The following is a 12,805-nucleotide window of genomic DNA, read 5'->3' on the forward strand; positions in this document are numbered from 1 at the left end:
GAGCGCTGATCTTCCTCCCAAGGACAGATGAGCAGGATAATGATTTGCACTAAGGATTGGATTAGCACAAGTGTAAATAACTTATGAAGATGTGATACACTCTTTATGGTTTCTTTTTGTTGTCTGTGTTGAAAAGATGCAAGAAAATCGAGATTGAAAAAAGCACTTAAGATACATACAGTATGAATGGACTCCCTTGAACTTAATGACAAGATCATAGTGTATAATTTGTGTAAGGACCTTGGTCGAACAAGATCCCTTTCTTAGATTTTCTGTCGCATTGATATTTTATTTATGGTTAGATTATAAATTAAAGAAGCAGTACTTTGAACTTTGGATGCACTCAGTATGTACAGTAATGCCCAAAGAACGCATGCCTTGTGTGCTCATAATGTCCAGAATGACTGGAGAATCATCTCACCCAGTTTACAGTATACCAAACTGTTCTGTATGATTCCTATTGGTTAATAATTTATAAAGTGCCTTTATTCTTAAGTGAGCACATATTTACATCTTCAGCCAATGAATCTTGGATCACACTTGACCCATTTATACTTTTTTCATTGTTAGAAATAACGCAGTATTTTTAGTTCAAGAGAAACAAAATATTTGAAAACGTAAACAATAACAACAACAATACTAATAATAACTTTGTTTATATAGCACCTTTAAAAAGAGTTTACACAGTGCTTTGACAGTCAAAATAAAAGAATACCCAAATTATGAATTCAAAAGGCAATAAAAGAGTAATAAACAGGAATTAAATTCATAGGAAAACTGAGGTGGAAACATTCAACAAAATAGTTTTATAGTCATAAGGTGAAAACCAAAATAAATAAAATACTAGAATAAAAGATTAAATTAAGGTAGAGTTAATATAATAGAAAAAAGACAATGAAATACAATAGAAACATGATTAAAACCGATAAAGAAAAACATCTTGACCAGATGAATATCCACCTCGGATCGAAACGTTGTCACATTAATAAAGAAGTCTAACTATACCTTGATGTGTGGGCTCTACCCCTTTAGCCTTGTACTGCATCTAGCCCAGCAGCCACAGTCGATGTGCGTATAGTTCTTTTCTACTACAAAAAAATATGAAGACACAATAAAAAGCTGATAAAAGATAAAAAGACGATATCACATAAAAGCAAGTCTGTCAGTGATTCTGCTAGCCTTATTTCCTCGCGCCCTGATGGAAAAGGCACAGTCACCAATTGTCACGACAATGGACAATAGGCAGTTTCTGGTTTACTGCCACATAAATGTCTGATTTTAATTTGCCTGTCAAAGCCCCCCCCCCCCCCCCCCACCTCTCAGTTTTTTCTCCCATTTTCTCCACAATTGTACTTGGCCATTTCCCCCTGCTGTCCCGGTCCTTTCTCCACCCCCTCTGCTGATCTGGGGAGAGTTGTAGACGAGCACATGCTTTGCATCTCAAAATTATTGTCCTTCTCTTGCTGTGTTTCATTTGGAGGGCAAGCATAATCCAAGCCATAGCTAGCACCAAAATGGCTTGCCAGGTTTTAGTAAATCAACCACGGTTTTAGGAAGAAACATGGCATAAGAAATAATTACAGTCTTGGTACATGCTTAAAAAAACATCAGTGCAAAGTTTCCCCAACAGCTCCACAACAACAACGACAACAACAACAACAAGCAGTGAGTCTATTTGTTGCAGCTACAGCAGCCAGGTGAGGAATCAGGAGCCCTCAGTTGGTCACAGTATTTGGAGTTTCAAACTTTTTTGATGAACAGGCATAATATGCCCACTGAACAGCCTGGCCATCCCAGCCAGCCATCTGCCTCAGTGAGACAGCGACTGATCCCAGGCCAGTGGCTTCACAGGAAGACTGGGGGAGATCTCCTCCGGCCCAGCCTCGCCTGACTGAGCACTGATCAGACGAGCCCGCTGACGGGCTGCTGCTCCACTGGTCAATCTGGTGCTAGTTTGGTCGCTACATGAAGCCCACCTGCCGCTAAAGCTCCAAATGAGCGCTGTGGTGGTCAGGGTGACCCGATCCTCGCATTGTGAGGGAGACAGAGGTGGGAGTGAATCATACTCCCTCTCCTATCTGGTCTTTGAAGACTGCTGCTTTTTCAGGCTTCATTGAGCTTGACCATTTTATGTATCATGTGCACGAGTCGTTTCATTCTCTCTGTTCTTGCATATCAAAGCCCACTTTTTCTTATTTTCATCAAAGAATGGAATGGAATTTTTTTCTCAAAACCCGCAAACTCATACATTTCTCAATCTGCAATCGACTGAAGTTCCCGTGTGTGTGTGTAGACTTGTTGTGATATTCAAGGGTTACTTTATAATTTTTCCTCCCTCTCTCTATCTCTCTCTCTCTCTCTCTGTCTCTCTCTCTCTCAGTTGAGAACAAACAACCAGCATTTTGAAAAATGTCCCTGTTACTTAATTCAGCGGTTCATTTATTCATTGGTTTCTTGTTTATTCATTTCTAAATTTGTGGCCGTCTGCAGGATTGCCCTGGGGCAGGCGGCTAAGTTGTTTTTGTTTAGATTTTCCCCCTTTTTCTCCCAATTCGTCATGGCCAATTATCCCTTGTCTAAGCGGCCCTGGTCGTTGCTCCACCCCCTCTGCTGATCTGGGGAAGGTGTAGACTCTTGAAAAAGGAAAAAAGGCCAGCACTCTAGAATGTCCTTTTAGAGTTTAATGTACATGCAGACTGCAGACACAACAAACCATTTTTCAGCTAACAGCCTTCATCAGCGTTATTCTGCCTTGGCCCTGCACCTAAGTTGAACTTTATTCTTGAGGGTGCTCGCTATTGTTGATTGAGCGTGTAGACTCCCACATGCCCCCTCCGATATATGTTATACTTTTCACCTCTCTTGTCTCTTGTATGCACGCAGTTTTTAAACCCTAGGTAGGTTTTTGATTTAGTATATGAGCTGGTCTCTCTTTTTATTTATTGATTGGTGCATTTGTTTGTTGTTATTTAAATAACCATTCAGTCAATGACTAATCAGTCATTGAGTGTATGGTTGTGTTGTTAAATGTTTTCATTGTTTGTGTTTGCTGCCCGCGCACACACGCGCTCACACCTGCACACATATTCACTCCACTTGTCCCATACAAAGGACCACAATGGAAACAAGCCCTTGGGCTTTATTGTGTTTTATTCCTTTTGATCAATATTTTTGTTGTATTGTCTTGCACAATTCTGCTCTTATTGAATCAATAAAGTTATCAATCACTCAATCAAAACCTGACAGCGAGGGGTTTCACCGGCAGGACGTAGCGTGTGGGAGGATTACGCTATTACCCCCAGTTCCCCTCCCCACTGAGCAGGTGCCCCGACCAACCAGAGGAGGCACTAGCGCAGCTTCCCACCCGCAGACATGGCCAATTGTGTCTGTTGTGTCTGATCAAGCCGCGAATAGATCGCTCCACCGCCCGGGTGCCCAGCTATGTTGTATTTATTGCTGCCCTCCTGCTGTGTGTGATGTCCTGTTAACAAAGAGGTGAAGAGGTTGTGTGACATTTCACCTGCTGCAGTGTCCCTGCTGCACAGGAACCCTGCCAGCGCCGCAGCTGGAGTGACTCCAGCCCCGTTCAAACAGCTCACATGCTGGAAAGACACAGCGCTAGTCTGGCAACCATCGCTGCTTAAGCCAGACAGACAGGAGGAGGAACTGACCTTATTCCCACAGCGGACATTTTTGGAACACTGACAGGCGGGTGGGAGACTAGGAAATCCAGAAGAGTGGCTGTGAGTGGAAGTCATCGTGTTGTGGCATTTTGATAGACTAGGCACGCTCGATGGCCGCTGCGTGGCCCTGCAGCTTGTATACGCAGCTTGGCGGCCGCAGCTGTGCGGCCTCGCCCTGGCTGCTCCTTGATGGCATATTTCAGGGATGCTGGATCACCTGTCCTGGAGCTGGCAACATATAGCTGTCCATGGCTGAAGACGGGGGTCTGAAGCAGTGGGCATTTCAGCCTGCCTATTTTTGACGCCAATGCGGAAATTGCATTATTTCCAAATGGCCAGTGGGGGTCGCAGCTTGTGTAGCACTCCCAGGAACATCACCATTCAACTATATGGGAAATGAGACAACTTCTCTCTCGGTCTATGTATTAAATAAACACTTTCCAAATTAGTGTATGGTCTGAAAAAACAATTTCAAGTCTTTTTCATGCTCTAACGTGCTTCGTTTTACAAATGATAGCCCCATTTCGAGGAAAATTGACGACAAACATCGGATAAAAAGAACAGTAATACTTCCGACCGGTAGAGGCAGCAATGTGCCGCAAGGCATCAGGTAGCAAGTATAGTTGAGCAAATTATCAGAAAATAGCGTTACTTTATGATATTTTAATAATGTTAGTAGACACACGTAACTATATAGATACCATACATCTAACGTCCATAACATGGCGGACCATTTAACGTTATTTATACCGTTAGATAAAGCCTTAAACCTTCTCTGTATTCAGACCATTGGATTCAGCACAGAAACCGGAGTACGATAAGGTTTTAAATAGAGTCACGTTATAAACAACTAACCAACGCTGGGGGTCCGTATGGAAACAGTGTTTCTCGAAATGGTTAAAAGTTAAATCAATTTGGTCATTCAGTGCCGTTTTACTGCAATGTAAAGTAAGTAGCGTTAGCGGCTACATTAGCCACAGTAGCTGACTACCCATAATGCATTACGGCGATAAGCGAGACAGAGCAAATTCGGAAACTCCCCCGGCAGCCGCTAGGGGCAGCCGCCCCTTCTCCTCGTACTTCCGTGTAGCATTAATCCATTCAACCAATCAAACAAAATCAAACAATATCCGGAAGTGAGCTTCATTTTGCTGTGTCAAAGTCAATGAGCTATGTTGGTCCATTATATATAGGTCAATGGTCTGAAGCCACACTCCCACTTCTTTCAGTGTCTTCCCCTGGGACTTGATTTTGCTCTTATGACATCACTGATGACATCATCTGTGGGACCCCTATGAGATCACTGATGATGTCACAACTGCTTTTATGACATCACTGATGACATCACAACCTCTTATGACATCACTGATGATGTCACATTGCCTCTGAGATCACTGTCTTCACTGATGACATCATCACTGGGACTTTGTGTGTGTGTGTGTGTGTGTGTGCGTCCGTGCGTGTGTGTGTGTGTGTGTGTGTGTGTCTCTCTTGTGTGTGTGTGTGTGTGTGTGTGTGTGTGTGTGTGTGTGTGTGTGTGTGAGTGAGTGAATTTATGACATCACTGATGATGTCATCAGTGGGACAAACAGACAGACAAACAATAGGTAGCTGGCTGGGGGCGTGGTCAGAGTGGGGTAAATCCTCCCGTTCTCCCCATTCAGCATAGTTAGCATTTAGCTGCTAGCCTAGCCCAGGCAGACAGGATCGGGGATTTAACCCACGCGCAGTAAACCCACATCTGAACAGACGTCTATGTACCTGCTCTAGAATCCCCAATCCTGTAGTGTAGAGCCGCAGCACCGTCCTTTGGTGAGTCAGCCCATTGAGATATATGGTGGGTTTTACCCATAGACTGTGGGTTTTACCCCACTCGCTTGCCAGCCGTAGTAACATTTTGTGGTCATTTGAGAGTTTGTTTGCGCATGCTGCCTGGTGGTAACGGTAATCATCCAATTTTGAAGAAACAATGGAAGAGATAGAGAGCGGCGTGTCTTCTGTCTAGGGAAGATCATCTTTGATATTACCTTAAAATATGAACCAATACCGCTGGATTCTTCATATCCATTCGTTACTAATACAGTGTGTGAAATAATAAATGTTTGATTGATCCCAAAGGTTTGTATGCATCTTGTTTCACAACAGTAAGACATAGGATATGTAGCTGGGCTGTACTTACTCATCCTGGTAGAATTTCCCACCCCGAGTTTGACGCAGGTTCAAAATGGTCGCCGTGGGACTAAGGTCTGTAGAGTTTGCTGTCAAGCTATGCTGATTATCATAGCCTCCTGGTACATGTCAAAGCTACTTTATAAATAAACACAACAGCTTCACGACACAGGAGGCTCACTGCTCTCACTTCAGTATGGGATGACATTTTACTGTATACTTCGCCAAGGTTATGTAACAGTATGCCTGAAGTATGGCATTTTCACAGCTTTTGCAGATGTCACCTAATTATGATAATAACCCGTCTCCCCCCCCCCTCGTACTCCCTAAGGTATCGGCACTAAGGATGGCACGGCAGAAAGGGACAAAGATTTCCGAGGCAAGTCTCAGAAGCAGGTGCAGTTCAACCCGGGACAGACCACAGCCTCCTGGAGGGTCCGGATCTTGTCTGACAGCGAGTACGAGGTGTCGGAGCAGTTCCACATCGTTCTGTCCGAGCCGGTGATGGCAGTCCTCGAATATCCAGAGGCTGCCACTGTGGAGATCCTGGACCCTGCTGATGGTCAGTAGGAGTGCTATTTTAACTCTGCATTCTAGCAGCATTCTCAACTCTCCAAATACTGAAATTCTGATTCTGATTTTAACCCTTGAATAGAAGCGGAATGAATGGTTTTTGTAATCGTTGCTGAATGCCATTTTCTTTTTAAATGACTGCTGCCTTAAATGAAAGCACTTAAACCTGCTAATTGGCGATGGCATTTCTGGCCCATGTTGTGATTTGGTGGTGTATTCCTCTCGCTGAACACAGGTGATGTGACATCATGTTGAGATCTTTCCAGCCGTTACAATGGAGTTTAACAGCAGAAGATTTTCAGCTATCTGATAAAGTAAACGTCGAGTTTTGTGTCAGTCCCTCGGTATCAAAGGGCAACGCACCATTTTGTACTGATGTTCAACAATCATACAGGCAGAAATCCATCTTAGAATAGGCCAAGATATCGATTTCTTCACTGACAGTACTTCGATAGATAGATAGATAGATAGATAGATAGATAGATAGATAGATAGATAGATAGATAGATAGATAGATAGATAGATAGATAGATAGATAGATAGATAGATAGAGTACACCTGAGATACACCCTAATGTTCACAAACTAGTCAGCTAGCTAGCGTCATTTTGTTTGACAGCAACAAGTTCAGGCCCGTTCTCTGGGGGTTGTTGAAAGTCATTCTGGGAAATGTAGGAAACCGCTAACTGAAGTAGACAAGGTGGACGAGGCAGGTTGAGGGAAAGTGGGTACACCAGAAAAGAGGATTACAACAATATATCACAAAATAACTCCTGGAATGGATTGGACATCACAAATTGATGAAGTTACGGTATTTTCCAGCAGCTCAGAGCCTTTTGGGAGCAGTAAAGAAGTACTCCAGGCTCCAGCCTCCTTCGGACTTCATCCCGACTCTATCCCCCATTTTGCCATTTTGAAGATGAATACGGGAAAGACTGTCTGCTCCCTCTGTGTCTTGGCTAAAGCAAACCCAGGGCATCAGAGCGCCTACAAATATAAAAATAAACATAGCATGAAATTACAACAAGACTGAAAACAGAACAGAACTGATCTTTTCTGAATCTCAGCTTGAGTGTTAAAATATGATAATATATATAGGCCTTCCCATAGGCCAAAATACGGCCTATGGGAAGTTTCTCCTCTCCACAAAGGTAAGTAAACAAGGTCAAAAAGATACTCAGAGCACCAAGTTAAAGAACTCTCATGCATCTGAAATGATCTTCATTATAAATATTGCAGTAGCTCTACTAGAACAGATGAACAGTGTTTCTGAAACAGCTGTTGCCTGTGATAGAGCTCAGACACACAACGCTATAATATAAATATGGATAATGCTGCGCCTCCTCCCATAGGGTTTCATGGGTGAAAAGGAAGAATTTGCTGTCAAAAATGTATGCTAATTAACATGTTTAGTTAGAACTTTGTCTCACAAAACAGCAGTCTCCGGAGGGCAATTAGCATAACTGGCAGCTATCTCTCCACAAGGTGTGAAAATATATTTACAGTATTTTCTTTCTCTTGGGCCTTGGAACAGACCTTTTCTGCCTACAGCCACTGCTCTGCCTCTGCTGATATACAAACAGTGTGTTTCTATTATAATATCACTATGCAGTTCATGAATTCTAGTCAAAATGTTTTTCTGCCCTTGCCAGGTCAAATAAAGCTCAGTTCCAAAGACTTATGAAAATGTAAATGTTGTTTTGTTTTTGTTTTTTAGCTGTGAGCAGAGAAATCGAATGGCCCCGGGCATTGCCGCTATGAAAACAGTGGAGTATAGATTATTTAGGAGCAGAAAGGCTAAAGTTGCTCAGACTGGAGACAGCTGAGTATCAGGAGCCACAAGTGAAGAGTGTCCACAACATCCGATCCGCCATTGTTTGTTTGGTTTTCAAGGTGGGGGGGGGGGGGACAGGTCAAGTCAAGTCCTGCTGACTCACCTGCACCTTGTTAACGCAGGCATCCATGAGTGGGATACAAATTCAGCCTCTCTCTGAACGCCGGATTTCATGGCTGAAGTATCGCAAGCTCTTTCCATGTACCTCCCTGGCTGCTGTGCAAAGCCCAGAGAACAAGGGACAGAACGAGATGTGTGAGGGCCAGCAATAAAACAGACTGGTAAAAAAGAAAAAGATGAATGGTTTTAACATGCCTCTGCTCGCTCGCAAACGGAATTAACACATACGCCTGGCTTATTCAGGCCAACTTAGTTATGTAGGCAAATATCAGCCGACTTCTCCACTAAATGAAATATGGCGCGTAAGACATAGAGCTTCTGTATGCATGTTTATTTTTAATTCTCCGAGGAATCCCACACTCCTCCTTTCCTAGATTGCATTCTTTCTCCCAGATAATATTCTCTGCGTCCATCTTTGCCGCATCCCGGGTGGATAGCCGCTGCTGTCTCTTTGTGTTATGTTGTGTATCACTCTAAGCAGGCATGGGTTGGGAATATTTAGATAACTGAACGGCGGATTGTGGATTTTGATCAAGGACGATGCAAACACCACCAGCGGAGCTTTAATGAGAATTCCCATTGGTCCCCGTGCATAAGCTGCACGCCAGTCTATTAGTTCTCTGTGATGCAAACTAACATCACCGATGATTTGAATTCTGATTGGTTCTGCGCTTTTCTTGGTCCGCTCCGCTGTCCCCAGTTGACCAGCTCTTACCCAGAGCGCCGCTCATATAAAAGAGACTCCCTTGAAGCAATCACCAGATAACATGTAACATGTAACATGAAGCAGTCAACACATTTGGTACGTTCCTCATTACGCATTCATAATGCCCTTTTCAGGGCGTCCTTGAAAAAGAGGGGGGAAGGGAGCTGGGGGAATAGCGTGATCCTCCCACGTGCTACGTCCTGCCGGTGAAGCTCCTCGCTGTCAGGTGAAAAGAAGCGGCTACATGTGGGTGGTGGGGGGGTGGTGTGGGAGATTCACATGTGGGAAACGATACACGAATACAACGTGAGGGAAAAAAATCACTTGTGTAAACCAGCATGTGTCCAGAATGTGCTTTGAATTCAAATCAGGTTTTTCACATGTGACCTTTTTGTAATGGAGGTAAGGGTAATAATCAGAGGTGTTGATTTGTTTCTCCTCCTATGCAGAGTCCACAGTGTTCATCCCCTCAGCTGTCTATCACATAGAGGAGGATATCGGCGAGCTGCTAATCCCCGTGCGCAGGAGCGGAGATGTCAGTCAAGAGCTCATGGTCATCTGCTACACGCAGCAAGGTAAACAATGACTCATGGTCATCTGCTCCACGCAGCAATGTAAACAATGACTCATTCTCACCAATAGTTTCTCATAATAATTAAAAGCATAATGAGGAGCTTTTCCTTGAGGGAGCCAAGTGTTTTGCTAGTCCTGCTAGTCCTCCCCCCTCAGTTGGCCAAGTTCACGCTCCAGCACCTGTCACTCATCTTGATGGGCGTGTAGCCTCAGGCTGAGGTAACCAGCGTTAAAGCCCACCACCAGCACTGACGGAGTAGCTGAGAAGACGGTGACAAAAGCGTTTTTTTTAAACAGGTCGTGTCTGCTGCACATTTCGCTTAGCTGCTCTTTCTGTTCTTGTCTGCTTTCCGCCATTGTTCTTGTTGCTATAACCTCTCTGTTAGCCTCACCTTGAATGCTACAAACCACTCCCCTCACCAGTAAAATGTGCCCATAACACTGTGCGGGTGTTTGCACGCACAGCTTAAACCAAAATGAAAGCCGCATTCCACAGTAGCCGTAGCCCATTTAAAATTGGAGTATGCCAGGCATCTTGACCAGGTTTCTCACACGAGTATGAGCTGAACTAGGCATTTTTAAATGAGTTAAGACATGTACATTGACCCAAAGATAGTGAGTAACCGGGTTAAGAGTCGAATCTTTCCTGCGTGTAAACGTAGCCAATGAGTACATTGAGCACACCAAAATAGCCTATTAATAGCCTATTCTAGACCAAAAGTCATGCCCAATGTTTTCTGGAGGAGAAAAAAAATCCCATTTGTCCATTTGTAGATATTTTAACACACGCACGCAAGCACGCGCACGCACACACACACACACACACACACACACACACACACACACACACACACACACACACACACACACACACACACACACACACACACACACACACACGCCTACACTCTACCTGCCAAGATTAGGCAGTGAATAAGAGGACCCCTTTAAAAAAACTAACTTTGGAGTGTTATTTAGCCCCCTTCCCGACAAGCTAGCGTGACCTAGTTGGTACCAATGGATGCCTTAGGTCTTCTCGTTTCATATGATACCAGTATCTTCACTCTGGCTGAGCCCGCTACAGCCTTTGAAAAAGACAGCAAACCTATCGAGAATCTGACCAAGTACCATCATATCACCTAACTCTTCGCAGGCCACCAGAAACATTCCCGAGGGCCGCAATTGGTGGAGAACCAGTGGTCTACAGGAACCAATGCAAGAACTTGTCCCAGTTTCTGTCTTCCAATGCTCACCACTCCACTGCACTGTGGCATGCTGTTTGCTTTGTCAATACAACAAATGGGTTGACCTTGAAACCTTTGACATGCACAGTTTAAAAAACAAAACAAAATAAATCTGACTAAGTTGTTTACAAGCTCCCCAAAACTGTGCTAACTGGGTTATGCTTTCTCTAATAATGAATGACATTCCCATGACAATTTCAAAAGTTAAAGGGATAGGGGTACTTGCCAACAGTCTGTGTACTACATGCAGTAGAATGCACCCGCCGCGGTCCCAGTTTGGAGGAATGAGCTGTCTGCTGAGTGTGAACAGGGTCACAAGCAAAAACTTTTTTTTTTTTTTTATTAAATATTCCATACCACTCACTTGGCGTAATCTAGCAATGCAAATTTCAGTTGAAAACAGGTCATCTCAGGGTTTGTGGAGACTTGGATTACGCCAGGTGAGCAGTATGGAAGCATTTGATGGGTTTTTTTCTCTCTCTTTTTTTTTCTTTCTTTTTTTGCTCATGCCCCTTTTCACACTCAGCAGACAGCTCTACTTGCCTGACACGGCCGGTCTCCATTTCTCCAAACTGGGACCGCGCCAGCTGCATTCTACTGCATGTAGTACACTGACTGTCTGCAAGTACCTCATATAACCCCACATAAAAACAATCTGAACTATCCCTTTAAGGAATTGCCTTAATCAACTTTAAAAAAAAAAATACAATTAATAATAAAACATTATTATTACAAAAAGTATTAGTACAAATTAATACAAAGTATTATTATGTAAACATACTCAATTAAAAGCATATTTGAGGAAAATAGGTGGAATTTAGGTATCTAGAGACAGAGTCACAGACTAATAATGTATACAGTAATATGTCCACTTTGATTTATCATTATCATTAGATCATTGACTTGATATTCCTGCTCCTTGTTCCTTCAGTGTCGGCCACGGGCACGACCCCCACCACCGTGCTGTCCTACTCTGACTACATCTCGCGGGCCGAGGAGCACCACAGCGTCCTGCGCTTCGACAAGGGCGAGGTGGAGAAGTGGTGCCGCGTGGTGATCATCGACGACTCGCTGTACGAAGATGAAGAGAGCTTCAATGTCACCCTCAGCATGCCCATGGGGGGCCGTCTGGGCCTCGAGTTCCCCACGGCCAGAATCACAATCGTTCCCGATATGGATGACGGTAATTATGTGGAATGAAAGGACTGATATTGAATCAGTGTGTGGCTGTCAGATCTTTAGTCTGTGAAATACTGGCATAGTCCTTAGCCATAACGAGGCAATTATTTATTGTGCTGCAAAAAGGCTTTTGTTTTTCTCGTTTGTTTTTTATTTCAAAAGATTTGGCAATTCTGATTCAAGCGTGAGGAAAAGGGAAACGTGGATTTATTACTTTGCTAGAAGGACTTTTATCGGATTTAGTCTTAGATGTCACGGGTGCATTCAATTATACTCTACTCACTTTATGGATGAGAGCGCAACCACTTTGTGGATGATGCACAGAGCTTCAAATTATTTTTTGAAAGTTATAATTGTAGGTTGTATACTTTTTCCTCTATCTTTTTGTTTTTGCACAAACTGAACCAAAGAGAGACGGTCAAAAAGGCAGGCAGACAGACAGACAGCAAACATGTGTTGGTTTGAATATCAAAGGTGTGCGTGTATGTTTCTGTGTGAGCGTGCGCGAGTGTGTGTGAGAGAGAGAGAAAGAAGGAGCATTGGAGTGTGTGAGCCCCCTTGCTGGAGGTGTAGCCCTTATCTGGTATCTGCAGGCTCAGACTGGAGCACTGATAGTCTCATATCTACCGACCTGACGCCTCTTTGTTCCGCGGCACCTGACTGCCATTCCTCAGTTCCTATCGCTCCGGCTATCTGCTGTGAAGACAGAGCCTGTGAGCGCAGGC

The 12,805-nt window shown here is 43.8% G+C and overlaps 1 protein-coding gene across 1 annotated transcript in view; it reads left to right on the top strand.

The window, feature by feature from the left end:
* The window catches only part of frem2b (FRAS1 related extracellular matrix 2b), a gene marked incomplete at its 5' end in the record, with an annotated part of 80,508 nt that overhangs the window by 38,410 nt on the left and 29,293 nt on the right, over positions 1–12,805 (top strand). The window contains 3 exons of the mRNA XM_083637654.1: positions 6,184–6,414; positions 9,534–9,659; positions 11,833–12,084. Of these exons, the coding sequence (XP_083493780.1) occupies positions 6,184–6,414; positions 9,534–9,659; positions 11,833–12,084 (609 nt within the window). The remainder of the gene's footprint in view (positions 1–6,183; positions 6,415–9,533; positions 9,660–11,832; positions 12,085–12,805) is intronic.

The sequence above is a fragment of the Poromitra crassiceps genome, assembly GCF_964638095.1.
Source record: "Poromitra crassiceps genome assembly, chromosome: 5".
Lineage (NCBI taxonomy): Eukaryota > Metazoa > Chordata > Actinopteri > Beryciformes > Melamphaidae > Poromitra > Poromitra crassiceps.